We start from the raw sequence: 17,875 nt of genomic DNA, 5'->3' as shown, positions 1-17,875 counted from the left end.
GCCAGTGTTTGAGTCATTGTTCCCATTCGGACTTTTTAAACGACGGACACTGTTCAGAAAAGCAACAACAATGATGCAGTCTACACGTTTGAGCTGCGACACGAAAACTTGGTCAGATCTTTGTGAATTATTGTGTATCTACATATTTTGTCTGTTCTGTATTGAAATCGCGGACTTGGTAATGTCTTATGTTTTCGTGTTTGCGTTGATTTGCGTCTGACGATCAAAGCTTGTTAGTACTTGTAGCATTACATTTGACCAAAAGAGGGCGACATTCGCTACACTTGGGGTTTACTTGTGTTAAGTCACATTCATTTGTATGCAATGTTTGTTAGGAATGTTATTTTATATGCAGACACGTGTGTAGTTTATTGTGTGAATGTATTGACACTAAACCCATTTTATTTATGTAAAATGCATAATGGACACCGTACTTTTTGTAATGTTTAGCTTATGTTTATAGTTTCAGTCTTTCAAACTCAACTGAAGAAATATAAAGAAAAAAAAAACTGAGGAAATAAAATAATAAATCCTCAACAAAACTTCTGGAGCTTCTGTTCTTTTATGCTGCAGCCTCCAACTGCACACGCTGGAGGCGAGTAACGAGGGCAAAATAATGCTGACTGCTCAATGTAGTTAATGTTTGAAATTTTGTAATATAAGTGCCTTAATTTGTCTGGAAATGTTCAATATGTACTGTTTGTGCTCTATTGTTCAGTAAAAAATGCCATTTAGTTGCAACATACCTCTTAAGTCCACATTATTTCTAATACATTCTATAATTAATGTTTATTTCAACAATTTGCATCGAGATCGTAAATAATTCCTTTTTAGAATAGAAGGTACTTTATTGATCCCTGACGGAAATTCAGCACCACATTACATTTTGGGTTTGGTTGAGTAATTTACATTAGTCTTTTTTCCCCAACATGGTCATTTGATCATGATTTTACATCCTATGTGCAATGTTTTCTAATGGCCTTTAATCAATATTCAAATCGAGTTCTCACTCTTGTACTTACATGAAAGCACTCAGATAGTGTAAACATGTATGATTTTATTTATTATATAAATCTACTAAATGTATAAACATTGAATACAAAACACTCATAAAAATACACACAATGACCTGGATACGTTCTTTACAAACACCAAAATACTGTTTGGATAAGATGACGTAATAGAAATACTATGCACCCAAGGCAAAATGTTTTGTGTTAAAAGCCCTCAATATAAGGATCACACATGAATGTATTTCTCAGAAAGATGGCTTATGTTTAAAAAACAAACAAAAAAGACATACAATAGTAAAGTCATGGGAATGAAAGGCAGGCCCAGGATATAAACAGAGCTGCCAAATTGAGGTTAAAGTGAGCATTACAGCACATGAATGGTCTATTGTTCACGGCGCCATTTGAACTTCGAAACGCTTTGCTATGGTGACCAAATGACTTGCAGGCATATTTCTACTGCTGCTCCTCAGTAACATTGGATTCAACTGAATAGTGGCACGGTTTTATTAAAGGAAATGGGAGGGAAAAAGGGATTTAAGCAAGTTCGCCTGCTACCATGTTTGTAAAGGCACCATTATAAACACCATATAACGATTGAGCATTTACTGTGCTTTTGCTCTTTTTTTATATGCATTTCTGCATTAATCCAACTTTGAATCCTGCTGTTGTTCAACCAGCAATACTTGTGCCCACATCAACTCAAAGTTCAACAAAATAGTTCAAACAAGCAAGGAAATGTGGGTTCATCACATTTAGAGCATTGAAGTGCTACGGCTCTGCTACACTGTCGCGTGTGTTGTGTTGACTTAATTGACTCGCACGTGACGCACTTGCTCAAAGCATACCAGTCAAATAAAAACCTTGTGACCGGAGAAGTCAACAGTCTAAATTGCTGGAACAACATGTTTTTAGGTCCTTCGGTGGACTGGGAAAACGTACATTCTGATGCAAACACACCCATATTATGATGCACAATCCTGCGCATTTCTCTTCCACGCTAATAAAAAACACAGAAATGAGCACTAAATAGTTTTGATGGCCTCGCACATTCCCAGACGAAAAAGCAGCTGTGAGGCAAGACAACATGTAAACTCCAGCCAGCTGGTGCGGCAATTTGACAAGGAAAAAAAAAGCGCATTTTGTAATGACGAGGCACCAAAAAGGTAACAAGCAATCGTGGCTTGTTTGGCGGCTGGAGGCGTTTTTAGTGCGCGGGCAGCGTGGCGGCGTTAGCGGCGTTGAGCTGGCCCACGGCTAACATCAGGATGTCCTTCTTCTCCTTGTAGAAGCGCAGCTCCCGCCCGGCCAGCCTGGCGTCCTCCAGCTCACGCTCGGTGGACGCCAGCTCGTGGGCAATGGTGCTGGCTACACTCTGATCCCGGTTCACCCAGTCGGCCGCCATCTGGGTGCGCATGTCGTCGTCCAGCGCCCGGTGGGAGTAGTGAGCAAGCACTTCCTGCGAGGCGAGACAAAGGTTTTTGTGAGGTTTCTCTGTGTGACTCAGGACTTTATTTACACCATAAAATCATCAGCTAAATACAAATAAAACAATTACAAAAAAAGACACATTTATCATTTAAATTTTCTAAGTATTATTACAAAATAATTACATATTAAACAATATTGTTATGAACATAATCTTAAAAAATATATCATTAAAAATCATGTGTATATGAATATAAAAGAAAATACTTTACTGTGAATTGAGAATTATTTATAAATACGTAATTCAACGAATTTGAATTTAAACTTTTTTATGAAAATATAGAATACGTCAAATTCCAAGAATGATTTACCCAAACTTATTTCACTTGAACGGCAACATGTGCGAGATGTTGTGTGTGGGGAAAAAACCCTCAAACCGCTAAGCACGGCGCTACAGCGTGACGATTGAAACCATGTGTCTTGTTTAAGACTGGATACGCTACCTGACGGGAACACTGGCGTTCCCTCATGGCTTTCAGGCTTCCGTTCCAGTGGAGGAGCTGGAAAACTGTCATCAGCTCCTGAAACACGCACACAAGAGAGGAAGAGGGAGAGTGTAAAGCCTAACGACACATGCATGTGCAAGTGAACGCACCGTATGTGCGTATTGTATCTAATGGAGAGGATTCCAGCTTGTTTTAGTACAGAAAGTGGATTAAGTTGATATGGACATGTGCCCCAGGTTTGATTCACCCTATTGACAAGAGGTGGCATTGCTGAGGAGCATCCTGTTGAATAAAAGCTAAATATGAGAGGTCACTTTTTGTATGTAATTTTAATAAACAGTATCAATAATAAAAATAGACTTGGCACCCCTTCTTGGAGTTTTTAAATGGAACCACAATTCATCCAAAAAGCGATTACTATTATTACCACAACCCCAGTGATGGTCACGCTACTTGGAAAATGTAGTAAGCTAAGCTATTAGTTACTCCTGATTAAATGTAGCCAAGCTACAGGGGAAGTTATCATCTGAGAATTGTAGCAAGCTACACGGCAAAAGTAGCTTGCTACATCCAAGTTACATATATATATATATACATACATACATACATTTTCTACCGCTTGTCCCTTTCGGGGTCGCGGGGGGTGCATATATGATATATACATATATACATTGTGGCTTGTGCAGCCCGTTGAGACACTTGTGATTAAGGGCTATATAAATAAACTTTGATTGATTGATTATTGATATATATATATATATATATATATATATTTATTATATCATATCATATGTATATGCTAATTACAGTGAGGCAAAAAGTAGTTAGTCAGCCACCAATTGTGCAAGTTCTCCCACTTAAAAGCTTGCACAATTGGTGGCAAGTTGCCTCTCATTGGCCGGTCCGTAATGTTTCGCCCTAACCTTAGCCAATTGTTAGCCAATATTGTCACGTGATTATTACAAATTCTACAATTTATTTTTATTTCTAACTTTTAACTTGATCTTTATTTTAACATTTTATTGTCCTTAACACTGTACAAGCTATCTACTGTCTTTTTTTAAACACCTACTTGCTTATAGGTTAGGTTGCCTTTCGTTCATCACTGCTTGTCTATATATATATTTTAAATCTTAAAACATCATTATTTACCCTTTAACATTGTGCAAACATATTTAATAATGTCACTTTTTCCCTTTTTAAAATCATATGCGCCTATTTGTATTTTATTTTTAGATCTTAATTAGATTTGATCATTCTTCTTTAGCATCTTATTCACTGCAGTCTCTAGTTCAGGGGTCACCAACGCGGTGCCCGCGGGCACCAGGTAGCCCGTAAGGACCAGATGAGTAGCCTGCTGGCCTGTTCTAAAAATAGCTCAAATAGCAGCACTTACCAGTGAGCTGCCTCTATTCTTTTAATTTTATTTATTTACTAGCAAGCTGGTCTCGCTTTGCTTGACATTTTTAATTCTAAGAGAGACAAAACTCAAATAGAATTTGAAAATCCAAGAAAATATTTTAAAGACTTGGTCTTCACTAACTGACAAAGAAACAGATAACAGATTTGGTGTCCAGTTCAAAGTGTGACATGATGTATTAAAAAATTTGAGTTGACTTTTGTATTTTACATGAGTTATTATTTGTACAAACATGGTGCAAAGTAATTCATGATTTGTTAAAAAACGTTAGTGGCTAGCTAGTTAAAATGGGATATTGTGATTTCACAAGACTGTCTTAGAAGTGATCATTTGAAAATGTTCAATTTGAAAAATGTGCATATAAAAATAAAGTGTTGCATATTGATATTTATCTGTTTCTATATATATTTATTGTGAGAAATCATTAAGATGATCAGTGTTTCCACAAAGATAAATATCATTAATTATTAATAATAACAGGGTTAAAGGTAAATTGAGCAAATTGGCTATTTCTGGCAATTTATTTAAGCGTGTATCAAACTGGTAGCCCTTCGCATTAATCAGTACCCAAGAAGTAGCTCTTGGTTTCAAAAAGGTTGGTGACCCCTGCTCTGGTTTATCTACTATTTATGTGAATGGACAACCCCGTTTTGCCACTTTTTGCTTTTGCCAGAGGAACTACGGTGCACCAAAAGGGTCAAAATCCTTAATGCTACACCTGTAGATAATCCCTGATAGCAGCTAAAAGGATTATCAAACCATTTCCTGTACATAAATAACATTCACATGTTGTTTTTTTTTGTGTGTAACTGACCTGAAACTCCAGCATTGATTTTCCTTTGTTGGATTCCAACATGAAGCGGAACGCCCCAATTCCTGTGTTTGGATTGTCAGCCTCCTCTCGGTTTCCCTGTGAGAGACGACACACTGTTGATGTGACATCGCTGCTAAATATCACTGAACAAGTCACGTTCATAAAGATGCTACGTCGTTGCTACGTGTCATACAACCGATCACACCGATGATGTTACTGTTGTATTGTTGCTTGCTGCAAAAAATAAGGTAGTTTATCAAGGCAGGACCAAGTTTATTTTCTTCTGCTTCTCTGGAAGGACAGATTAAACTCTTAGTGGGTGGCTTTATTACTACTTCCCCTATCAGGATGGCTTTATTACTACTTCCCCTATCACGTGATTATGCGCAGATTCGCGAGATCTCGTAAAAGTCGGCGCTATTTCGCTGCACGACGGAGCCGCAAGAAACAACGGTGGGGATTGCATGGCGGTGCCCACCCGCGGTGAAGCCGGTGTTGTACCGAAATCTGTTACCCATCGGAATTTGTAACTCCAGGGGGCGATGTTCCCATGGCGTTTGTTTGATGGTTAAACGGCAAGCCCAAAGAGAAGAAGAAGAACGCTTGCGTAAATGGCGTAAACTATCCTTAATGCTGAAACGTCAGTTGTCAGAATTTCAGCATTAATAATTACACATATTCTGGAAATCAATGACTTGCTTTCATTATAGTATGAATGAAAGCAGGTCCATTGTATCAATGGACTCATACTATAATGAAAGCAAGTCATTGATTTCCAGAATATGTGTAATTATTAATGCTGAAATTCTGACAACTGACGTTTCAGCATTAAGGATAGTTTACGCCATTTACGCAAGCGTTCTTCTTCTCCTCCTCTTTGGGCTTGCCGTTTAACCATCAAACAAACGCCATGGGAACATTGCCCCCTGGAGTTACAAATTCCGATGGGTAACAGATTTCGGTACAACACCGGTCCGCGGTCGTTTCACATTAAGTGGAAATTCGGGGGAAGTTGCGCCCACAGCGGGGACGACAATGGATGTGAACCATGTCTGAAAGACGTGACAATGTGAAAGTGGACACTTGATTTGTCACGTGATCCAAGATGGCTAATGCACCATGGTTGTTATTATTTTAGTTGTTGAAAGGATTACTTTTTCAGCTGATTATGAAGCCCTAACCCAAACTTGATTTCAGTGTTACGTATTCTCTCCAGCTTCATTTCCGTTTTAGGACACTTCTCTTGGTGTCGTCACCACTGTGGGCATGTCTAAGTGGATGAGACTTACACTTAGGCTCAATTCGAATACCCCTCCTCAGCCCGTTTTTGCTCTCTTCTTGCGCATTCACATCAACCAAAAAGGGCAAAGTACCTCCCTCCAAGCGAAGTTAGCTAGCAGACCTCCCCACACGATCAAGTGCGAGGAAAAAGATGGCAGACCAGAAACCCAGAGAAGCTTACAAATCTAATAAGCATTATTAATTATTTTCATAATTAATGACACTGATGGTTTAGTCAGACTTCAAAGCTTTGCTACTGCATTAAATATTGGCTTCAAACGCAAATACACAAACACATTTTACATACCACATACCGACAGCACTTGCATAATTCGCCAAAACGTTGTCTTCCAAACAGTCTTCTTAATAAAGACAGGCGAAAAAAATTATAAAAAGAGCACAAGCAAAGCCGAAAATCGAATGTGACGGCATCTTGAAAGTAAACAAACATTTATCGCACCTGCCTTACGTCACTGCTGGCAAACGGCGACTCGATCGCATAGAGGAGTATTTGCAATACGCCGCCATGGTACTAGATGCTAGAGCCAAGGGCGAAGCACAAGTAAGAGAGGGGAGGCGGAAGAGGGATAATTCGAAATTAGGCTTAAAGTGGGCGGGACTTACGAGTGTCTGCGGCCGCAGCTAGATGTACTTGGCTGCACCACGAAAGCAACCTGACTCGATCAATGCGCATTGTTTTAAAGTTAAAGTTAAAGTACCAATGATTGTCACACACACACTAGGTGTGGCAAAATTATTCTCTGCATTTGACCCATCACCCTTGATCACCCCCTGGGAGGTAAGGGGACCAGTGAGCAGCAGCGGTGGCCGCGTCCGGGAATCATTTTTGGTGATTTAACCCCCAATTCCAACCCTTGATGCTGAGTGTCAAGCAGGGAGGTAATGGGTCACATTTTTATAGTCTTTGGTATGACTTGGCCGGGGTTTGAACTCACGACCTACCGATCTCAGGGCGTTACGCTTTTATATGGACATCGGAAAAAATTACCACTTTAGCGAGAAAAATTGGGGAATTCTACTGGTTGCTACGCGTCATATAACAGATCACATTCTTATGCTGTGTCGTTGCATCTTTGTCGGCGAGCAGGTCTTCCAAAGCATTTTCCCCTTAACCCATAGGTGGGGCCACTATAAAAGAGAACTGCCATTATGATTTATCTGAGCATGCAATGAGACAGCTTCACTCAATTACGTTGAAGGACGCCAAAGCCTCGCTGACGCTCTTCTCGATGAATTCGTCTGTGATGCGTCGAGATGGGTGTTCGTTAAAAACGGAGTTCATGAGGGCGATCTTGGCTGCGCTGCGCCTGGCTTCGGCCTTGGTGGGACAGAACTGTTAAGAGAGAAAAAAAAACGTATGAGTTGGACTTCAAGTGTGTTTGCTCATGAAACAAGGGGCCGAGTTAAGCATTAGTGCAGATGTCATACTTGGAAGCTTCCGAAGCAGCTGCCTCCCGGGAGGCTCACGTAGCAGACATACGGTGGGCTGTTGGACGGCACCATTTCGTAAACAACCAGCGCTCCGTTGCGTAGGTCGGCACCTCGGCTAAGCTTCATCTGCCAGAACTCCTGCAGGGCCTCCACTACGTTGACTGCAGGAACAGGAGAGAAGCTTCATGGAGGGTGGAGCACGTCCACGTTTATTGAACAGTCAGCAAAAAAAGAGCCATAAAGTGGTTTTGGACGGGTCCAGTGAGGCGATAGCGGCCAACGTGGGCGGCCTGCTTCTGAGCTTGGCTGAGTAAACATTTGTGTTCTCACACAGTAAATCATGACGCAGCGACCGATTCTTTATTGACTTGGCCTTAGTATGATCAGCCACATCCGAGTTCTTCAGGTTATTAAGGATTCAAGACTATGCCAGTAGATTCCATTCTGCACAGTTCATTATGCACCGCAAACTACAATAATGAGCATATTGTTGAATGAATACCTCTGACATCATAGTGACAACTGTAGTGCTTCAAATACATCAAAAATATATTCACTGCAAAGCTCACCTACAATCATAATATTGTTATGGTTAGATTCAAGCAAAACTATGGAGGTTAATTTGTGTCTTTACTACAAAAATGTTTTTGTAAACGGCATTTATGTATCTGACTTTTTTGCGTGTATAAATTTTTTTGTTTTTTGCTTCTTTTTTTTTAAACAACCAATATTTTTGCACTGAATTTTCAAACACTGTATCTAAACACATTAATTTTTTAAACACATTAATTTTGCTCACAATCTTTATTCAATTAAATTGTCAGCAAAAAACAGTCCAGAAATATTTGTTGCTCTTATTTAAAAATATATATAGTATATATTTCTGCAGTGCTTTTTTTACCCTGATTTTGTAGAAATTATGTTGACAATTTAATTGGATAAAAATGTGGATGTCTAAAAAATCTGTGTAAAAAGTCTGTAAAAAATTTGGTGCGGAAATATTCCTTCCTTTTGTTGAAGCAACCAAATGTCTGCACTGCATTTTTTTCTGCACTGATTTTTTTACACAGAATGTTTAAAACATTGTATTTTAACAAACTGAATTTTTAACCACACACTTTGCTCACATTTTATTTAATGAAATTGTTTGCATAATTTGATGTAAAAAAATGCAGTTTTCAACAAACACAAAAAATTCAGTTACATAAATTCAGTATTCAAAAAAGCTTTTGTAATAAAGACACAAATTAACCTCACAAAACAAAATATAGGTGCACAAATCATCTATAATTTCATATTATTGAACCTTAAAAACACTCACTACTTACACCATTGGATACACGCACAAATAAAGATGTCCCAATACACAAGATGTATCCAAAAATCTCCCTTAACAACTGTAATAATGCTCTGTTGTGATGGAATTTGTCAGTATTTGTACAATAATGGTTGTACAATGGTTTGACTGATAGGGCAGCACGGTGGGACAGGGGTTAGTGCATGTGCACAGGGGTTAGTGCATGTGCCTCACAATACGAAGGTCCTGAGTAGTCCTGGGTTCAATCCCGGGCTCGGGATCTTTCTATGTGGAGTTTGCATGTTCTCCCCGTGACTGTGTGGGTTCCCTCCGGGTACTCCGGCTTCCTCCCACTTCCAAAGACATGCACCTGGGGATAGGTTGATTGGCAACACTAAATTGGCCCTAGTGTGTGAATGTGAGTGTGAATGTTGTCTGTCTATCTGTGTTGGCCCTGTGATGAGGTGGCAACTTGTCCAGGGTGTACCCCGCCTTCCGCCCGAATGCAGCTGAGATAGGCTTTTTTTCAACATTTACACAGATACCGAGAAGGCGCTAACTGTCCAATGTATTTTACAAAGTATATCCCACCCTCATAATAACAACATGACTACAACTTGTTCGTTGCTTCTCTTGGATTGCTTGTGTATGTGTGCACGCGACAGCGCATATGCGTTGGTGAGACCTGGTGAGTGACAGCCATAAAAAACAATCATTTTATTCAGGCTGGTAAATTTTTTTATTAAATAAACTTCGTAATTGTGAAAAATATAGACAATGTTTAAACATGTGTTATGTTAAAGATAAAGTACCAATAATTGTCACACACACACTAGGTATGGTGAAATTTGTCCTCTGCATTTGACCAATCCCCTTGTTCACCCCCTGGGAGGTGAGGGGAGCAGTGTGCAGCAGCGGTGGCCAGGCCCGGGAATCATTTTTGGTGATTTAACCCCCAATTCCAACCCTTGATGCTGAGTGCCAAGCAGGGAGGTAATGGGTCCCACTTTTATAGTCTTTGGTATGACTCGGCCGGGGTTTGAACTCACAACCTACTGATCTCAGGGCGGACAATCTAACCAATAGGCCACTGAGTAGGTTGGTTAGTAGGTTAAACCAATAATGGTAACATTAGCTAGCCGGTGTTGTTATATGTTTTTGCTTTGAAAACATGTTACTGTGAAGAAGTTGCAAACAGCGACTTTAAGTGTTAAATTAAGTCTTAATTTATGTTTATATGTATTACAATGCAGTATTTATCTTATTCTCTATCATGTTGTGGCAAACGATAAAAATATTCACCCTTCGGGACTGCTGCTTCTGGGTTCAGGGTAAGCAATGCTAACAGCGGCTAAATAAATGTGTCCCTATTTGTATCTTTGCCGCGTCAACCAAGTTGTCCAATTTTTGGTAGAACAACTTTTTGATGCACTTCATCTTTAATGCCTGCCTTTGACTGGCGCAAGCAATTTCAAAAGACAAGACAGACTCGATGTGACTCGGAGCACCATTATTGCCAACAAGACTGCTATCAGCAGCTGTCTTTGCAATGCGACATGGAGATTAACTCATGAAGGTTCACTTCATCGATGAAAACCGCTCTGACGGGATCGATGTGGAATGACAGCGCAGACGCACAATGCTAACACGGAATGCTAACAACACAGCTAATGATCGTAGCTCTGTAGACTGTCAAGTTGACCAAGTTTTTGCAAAAAACACGCGTTCGTAGCTTCAGCGATCAAAGCCCAGTTCTAACTTAGAGAAGTTACCCAGGATGTGACAAAGTCTTTCCATGATGGCTGTGTCTTAGTGGCAATGGCGCTTGGAGGATCCTCCGATCTACAAGTGAGTACTGTAATCTACAGCATAACACACGCAAGGGTACTTAGTACATTGGGTGTAGGTCAGTTGTTCTCCAAACTTTTTCACCAAGTACCACCTCAGAAAAGAACGTGTCTCTCCAAGTACTACCATAATGACCAACATTAAAATACAGTAGCGTAGTAGTATCAATTATAAAACAAGGCAGGTTTTATTTAACAAGTATATATTAGAGATGTCCGATAATATTGGCCTGCCGATATTATCGGCCGATAAATGCGTTAAAATGTAATATCGGAAATTATCAGTATCGTTTTTTTAATTATCGGTATCGTTTTTTTTTTGTTTTTTTAATCAAATCAACATAAAAAACACAAGAGTGCACCAACCCAAAAAACCTCCCTCCCCCAGTTACACTCATTCACACAAAAGGGTTGTTTCTTTCTGTTATTAATATTCTGGTTCCTACATTATATGTCAATATACATCAATAGTCTGCAAGGGATACAATCCGTAAGCACACATGATTGTGCGTGCTGCTGGTCCACTAATAGTACTAACCTTTAACAGTTAATTTTACTAATTCTCTTTAATTACTAGTTTCAATGTAACTGTTTTTATATTGTTTTACTTTCTTTTTTATTCAAGAAAATGTTTTTAATTTATTTATCTTACTTTATTTTATTAATTTTTTTTAAAAGTACCTTATCTTCACCTTATCTGTTTGTCCAAATTAGGCATAATAATGTGTTAATTCCACAACTGTATGTATCGGTTGATATCGCTATCGGTTGATATCGGTATCGGTAATTAAAGAGTTGGACAATATCGGAATATCGGCAAAAAGCCATTATCGGACATCCCTAGTATATACAGTATATATATATATATATATATATATATATTTATTTTTTATTATTTTTTTGGCCCCTGTAACATTAGACACAGTTCGAACAGCAACACTGTGTTTGAATATAGGATAACAAATCACTGTACTTTAATCGAGTGGTTCTTTGGCGTACCACTCGTGGTACACGTAGCACAATTTAAGAATCGCTGGTGTAGGTGACTAAAAGGGTGTTAGGTGTTTAGGCGGCTTTATAATGTAAAAAAAAAAACATGTATTTGGAATGTCGTAAACTGTTTCAATGGTCTACCATTTAAAATATTAATTTTATCAATAATCCTACTTTGCAGAAATGTGTTTATCGCGATCATGCCGATTGTATACTAAAAACGCTCGCCTGTCCAAACATTAAGTACACTTACACACTGCAATTCACAAAATCTAGCTAAAAACGCTGCCTTTACAAGTATAATAATCAAGCGTGTCCCGACCCAATATTGATATCAGCAAAAAACAACATGTCCGATATAAGCTCCGATGCAAGCAGTCCTGCAGTGCGTTACTTGTGCAAAGCTGGCCAGCCTGTTAACACCTAAATGTCCTCCAAAAAGCACACGAGGTTTGTCTTTTCTTGTATTTTAGTCATTTTCAACAGGTAAACATGGTAAGCTATAGGCTACCAGTAGCTAACAGCTACACAACAGCCAAGCACATGAAAGCACACAAGCTAGACATACGTAATAAGTATCCTTCGTTGAACATTATTGCCGTTTATTGTTAATATAAACAAGTATCAAATCATTTGTTGCATATCACTTACAGATAGTCTCTGAGGCAGAAGCGTATTAAAAAGTATCTAGTAACAAATGTGTCCACATTCATTAATCCATTTTCTACCGCTTGTCCCTAATGGGGTAACAGGGGGTGCTGGAGCCTATCCCAGCTGCACATGGGCGGAAGGCGGGGTACACCCTGGACAAGTCGCCACCTCATCGCAGGACCAACACAGATAGACAAACAACATTCACACACTCGAGACAATTTAGTGTTGCCAATCAACCTATCCCCAGGTGCATGTCTTTGGAGGTGGGAGGAAGCCGGAACACACGCATTCACATGCAAACTCCACAGAAATATCCCGAGCCTTCGTATTGTGAGGCACACGTACTAAAACCCCTGTAGCACCGTGCTGCCCTCAACTGACCCTAATTTAATTCATTATTGTGACCACTAAGTTTTACCAAAACCAACTTCAAAAGCATTGTCATAGGTTAGTGTTTTTCATATCTAGCTGCATGAATTCATTTGATAAAGCGTTTTCTAACATTCCACACGATACAACAATAAAAGTATGTACTGATATCGTATTGGATTAATATTGTTTTCGGCCAATACTGTAGGCTCCAATATTGGGATCAGATGTAAAAAAGTTGTAAAAATGCTATTTTTATTTACAATACAGTTACATACATTGCAGGGCAGAAGTGCGTTGATTTTACCTATAGAATAGAGTTGAATTTTAGCAGTGTAAAGTGTTAGTTTTAGTTGTTTACCTACACATGTCTTGTATTAATGCACTTTTTCCACCTCAAAGTCAATGTGCTATGTGTGCAGTGCCAGTACAGTTGGCAAAGTTGTTTGAAATGAAATAAATGTCCACTGATCTTTAATGTAATCCCTTCTTATAAGATTTGGTACAGTACTTAATCCTCTAATGAATTGGACTGAAGCAAATGTTACACTAAGCAGTGAGATGTGCTGTGATTCAACTTTTTTAAGAGTGCGAAGAAAACATGAGCATAGTTTGATGCAAGACGTGAAGGAATGTTGCTCATGTTTAGATCCATTTCCAAACAACAGACGGCGCCGTTAAAAGTGTATAAAAGTGTCGGTGAATTAAAAAAGGTTCTTACCTCTCCCGTAGCCCTGAGTGTGTTTGGCGAAGCTGCGGACCACAGCCTCCACCGCCTCCTTCAGCACCGCCGGGTTCCCGGGGTTGCATTGGCCGGGGACGGAGGGACCCAGGCCGGCTCCAACTCCTGCGACTCCGCCGTAGAGGCTGTGGAGCTGCAGCGGCGGCGGCGGCGGCGGAGGCCCCGAGGAGACGGCGAGGGAAGCCGGGGAGGACAGGAGCGGCGGGATAGGTACCGTGACGCCGGGCCGAAGAGACGACGAGCGGAGGGTCCCTGTCGGCCCGGAACCGAAGCCGATGCCCGGTTGGAGCCTGTGATTCATGCGGATGTTGAGGACGTGAGAATCCATTATCCAAAAGCGACGTTTGGAAGTCTTCGTCCGGTTGGGTTCGGAACCAAGTAAAGAGCAGGTTGGTTCTGGATTAAGAAAGTCCAGAATTTAAGACCATTTAGGTGGGTTTTGTCAGTCTGGACCCACAACTGTACTTGTCCGTTGTTCTGGGCTGCATCCTCTCTGGACTGCCATATGCTGCATTTAAGGACACTCGTTAAACACACATCATCACCACAGCTGTGCTTACATTTATTTTGCCATTCGAACTAAAAAACAACACAATCATATCACACACAGCATTTAACTATCTGTATATTTTGTGTTACAATAAATAAACACACGTTAAACCAAATTAGCTCCGAACGGTAAGTTCTCACAATTCAGATTTTTACATAGAACGTGAAGGCAGCAGTGGAAAGCAGAAATATTAGGTCAAAGAAATTTGAGCCTCCTCCTTGTGTTCCTTTCAGTCTGGCCCCTTACACACAGAACAACTCCAATTGTCATTAATTCCACTCCAAATAGCCAGTTTGCGTCAGAATTCATCAAGATAAAAGGTGATCAACTCACAAGACTACGCATGAGCACCGACCGAATTAGGGATGGAGAAAAGAGAGGAAATGGAACATAAAGTTGTTTTTTACCCTTTCTTCCTCCCCCTCTCTCATTTCTTGTGTAAATCTTCTTTTTTTAATCTGGGAAGAAGCCAGAGGAGGAAAAAATGGAACATTGCTTTGAAAAGTAGATCCAGATTGCAGTAAACACACAATCTATCAGAATATTGTTTTGGTAATAGCCACAAATATGCAAATTATTTCCTTTCAGGACATTTTCTTCAATTGTTTTTGTGCAAATATTCAAAAGTTTGAAATAAAAACCTTGTTTATGTGGTAGTGGTTTAAAGAATAACAAATGTTATAAAATAACCCACTGTGAACCCTTCGCAAGGTCACAATTTAAAAATGTTTCAAAGGTTTGCTCATGCCTTTGAATGAGATCAATTGTGTATATTTTAGAAAACAAGCTAATTAGTTGATGAGTGTATAATAAACTTTTCTGCAGGTGTGGTCATTTTCTTTTACTGATATTTTGCCATCCAACCCAGTGATGAACACATGCTGAACACTTAAGGGGAAAAGGGCTGCACATTTCCACATCTGGCTTTGATCAAGGGCTTCTAGAATACAAAAGGGAGGCCATTGTTGCTTTATGTACGAGCACACGTGGTCTCCTGACGTCGGAAATATGCGTTTATATCATCTCGGGGCTCGGGGCCAAGGTGTGATTGAGGATTAATGACTTTACTGCGAGCTATAAAGATAGCATGACTGCCTGCAAAGCAAAGGTATAAAGGTTTGCATCCACATATGCTCTGCAGGTCTGTCACAATGGCACATGTGTAAAGTCAACACTGTTTTTTGAAGTGAAGGTATATTTGATCAGCACGGTGGAACAGGGGTTAGTGCGTCTGCCTCACAATACGAAGGTCCTGGGTTTGATCTCTATTTACAACCTTTACACAAATTCCTCAATGGCACCAACTTCCAATGTGTTGTAAACATACTTTTCCAGCTTTTTGTACATGATGATGTATAATTACATGATGCCCATAACTTAAGCAACACACACGCACGCGCATTACATAACTATAATTGAGTGTACCGTACCTGTATATTCTATAATAACAACAACATGACTGCAAATTGCTAGTTGCTTCTCTTGGACTGCTTTTGTACTGCATGTACTGTGCATGTGTTGAGACAGTGACAAGCCTGAATGCCAACCAAATTCCTCGACCGACAAGCTTTTAAAAAAGTACAATTGTAAGTAAAATAACTACATTTTATCTATTAAGTGCTTTTCACAGATAAAAATCACAAAGTGATGGACAAAATATAGGGACATTAAAACAACAATTAAATTAAAACAGTTAAAAAGTCCATCAACTAAAAGCTGTTTTAAAAAGCGAAGTCTTCAAATGCTTTTTAAAAGAGTCAACACAGTCAAACTCATGAGGGGACTGGAGCAAGTCATCCCAGAGGCTGGGGGATAGAGCTAGGTTTTAAAACAAGTTTTTGGGATCTTTAAGAGACCCTGGCCTGAAGGCCGAGGGCTGCGCCCTGAAGTGTAGGGGCACAACAAATCAGCGCTATACTTAGGGGACCCCACACCATGCAACACATGGAAAGTCAGGACTAAAATCTTATATGCAGAATTTGACTGGAAGTCAACAAAGACTGGATAGAATGGGGGTAACGTGGGCGGTTCTAGGTGCACTGGTCAAAGGTCTTTTTGTACAATTTGAAGTCTATTTAGAGTTGACTTGTTGAAACAAGTGAAAACAGAACTACCGGTACAATGACATTGCAAGACCAGATGAACAGAGAATGATCATTTCGAGATCCAATTTTAAACACATTTAAATAAATAATGATAAATGGGTTATACTTGTATAGCGCTTTTCTACCTTCAAGGTACTCAAAGCGCTTTGACAGTATTTCCACATTCACCCATTCACACACACATTCACACACTGATAGCGGGAGCTGCCATGCAAGGCGCTAACCAGCACCCATCAGGAGCAAGGGTGAATTTCTCACTTTAGAGAATTTTTTTAAATGATAAAAATAGTTTTTGGTTAGTCCAAAGACACTGACTGATCAATCACAACCCCAGGTTTCTGAGGCTGGTTTGCACCCAGAGCACCAAGGGAGTTATTGATCAGGGGGGAGAAATTTCCGAGTTTCCGTTCAGTCTAAATGTATCTGAAGGAAATTCAAAGAACCGGTTTTTGATACAGGATACACATTCCAATAACTCTGATTACAAAGTGAAACTCTGAAAAATTGAAGGAGCAATGCAGTTGAATATCATCTGAATAGATATGATAGGAAACATTTTCAAAACTGCGGATCAACCGACCAAGAGGCATCAGGTTCATCATAAAAGCAACATTAAAAGCTATTCCAATTGTAAAAATATAAACATACACTCTTTAAAAAAAAAAAAAAAAGTATTATGATTTCAAATCAAATTAAGCTATCCATCAATTCATATGTAAAAAAAAATAATCAAATACATAAGCTAGGTGGGTCTTACACATTTTCCAGGCCATGAAGCGATTATACATTAATATTCAGATACATTTATTGTTACAAGCAGCTCTCTGAAGGCAGTCAAAAGTGTGATGTGGCCCATAATATAAACGAGTTTGACATCCCTCAGCTGGCCGGTGGTGTTTGCGGTATATTTTTTGGAGTAAAAATGTAACTGCGCTAGTGGCAAACAGCCGCTTTAAGAAACAATAATGAAAATGTAACTGTACATTTTACTGTGTAGGATGAATTGATCATTTTAAAATGCCTTTAATATAAAATGTACATACATACATAAAAATACATACATATATAAATATTTATACATATATGTATACATACATCTATATATATATATATATATATATATATATATACATACATATATATATATATATATATATATATATATATATATATATATATATATATATATATATATATATATATATATATATATAGCAAATAGTAAATTAAATAATTGATTTAAAGTAAGAAAACACATAATGTGAACAATAAAGAACACAAAATCACAAAATGGAAGATTAAAAGCAGATTTAATATATATTATTTTTTAAATAAATATTTTTTAATAATTGATTAATGTTAAAAGTAAATTAAGTTTTATTAGTATAGAAAACAGTTGAATAATTA

At 38.9% G+C, this 17,875-nt stretch overlaps 1 protein-coding gene across 1 annotated transcript; it reads right to left on the bottom strand.

Moving 5' to 3' along the window:
- Nucleotides 1–962: 962 nt before the first annotated feature.
- Nucleotides 963–16,386, bottom strand: lix1l (limb and CNS expressed 1 like). Its single transcript, XM_061967008.2, has 6 exons — nucleotides 13,793–16,386; nucleotides 7,909–8,072; nucleotides 7,673–7,813; nucleotides 5,179–5,274; nucleotides 2,942–3,019; nucleotides 963–2,469 (listed from the first exon to the last, which is right to left on the bottom strand). Exons 1-6 carry the CDS (start codon nucleotides 14,139–14,141, stop codon nucleotides 2,218–2,220), a joined length of 1,080 nt encoding a protein of 359 aa, XP_061822992.2. The 5' UTR covers nucleotides 14,142–16,386; the 3' UTR covers nucleotides 963–2,217.
- Between the last annotated feature and the right edge of the window lie 1,489 nt (nucleotides 16,387–17,875).

The sequence above is a fragment of the Nerophis lumbriciformis genome, linkage group LG11 (assembly GCF_033978685.3).
Source record: "Nerophis lumbriciformis linkage group LG11, RoL_Nlum_v2.1, whole genome shotgun sequence".
Lineage (NCBI taxonomy): Eukaryota > Metazoa > Chordata > Actinopteri > Syngnathiformes > Syngnathidae > Nerophis > Nerophis lumbriciformis.
This window is presented reverse-complemented; position numbering and strand designations above follow the sequence as displayed.

Coding starts and splice junctions, on each gene's coding strand:
- lix1l (XM_061967008.2), bottom strand. CDS start 14,141: ATGGATTCTCACGTCCTCAACATCCGCATGAATCACAGGCTCCAACCG. Junction 7,814..7,908: donor GCTGCTTCGGAAGCTTCCAA/GTATGACATCTG, acceptor CTCTCTTAACAG/TTCTGTCCCACCAAGGCCGA. Junction 2,470..2,941: donor AACGCCAGTGTTCCCGTCAG/GTAGCGTATCCA, acceptor CTCGCCTCGCAG/GAAGTGCTTGCTCACTACTC.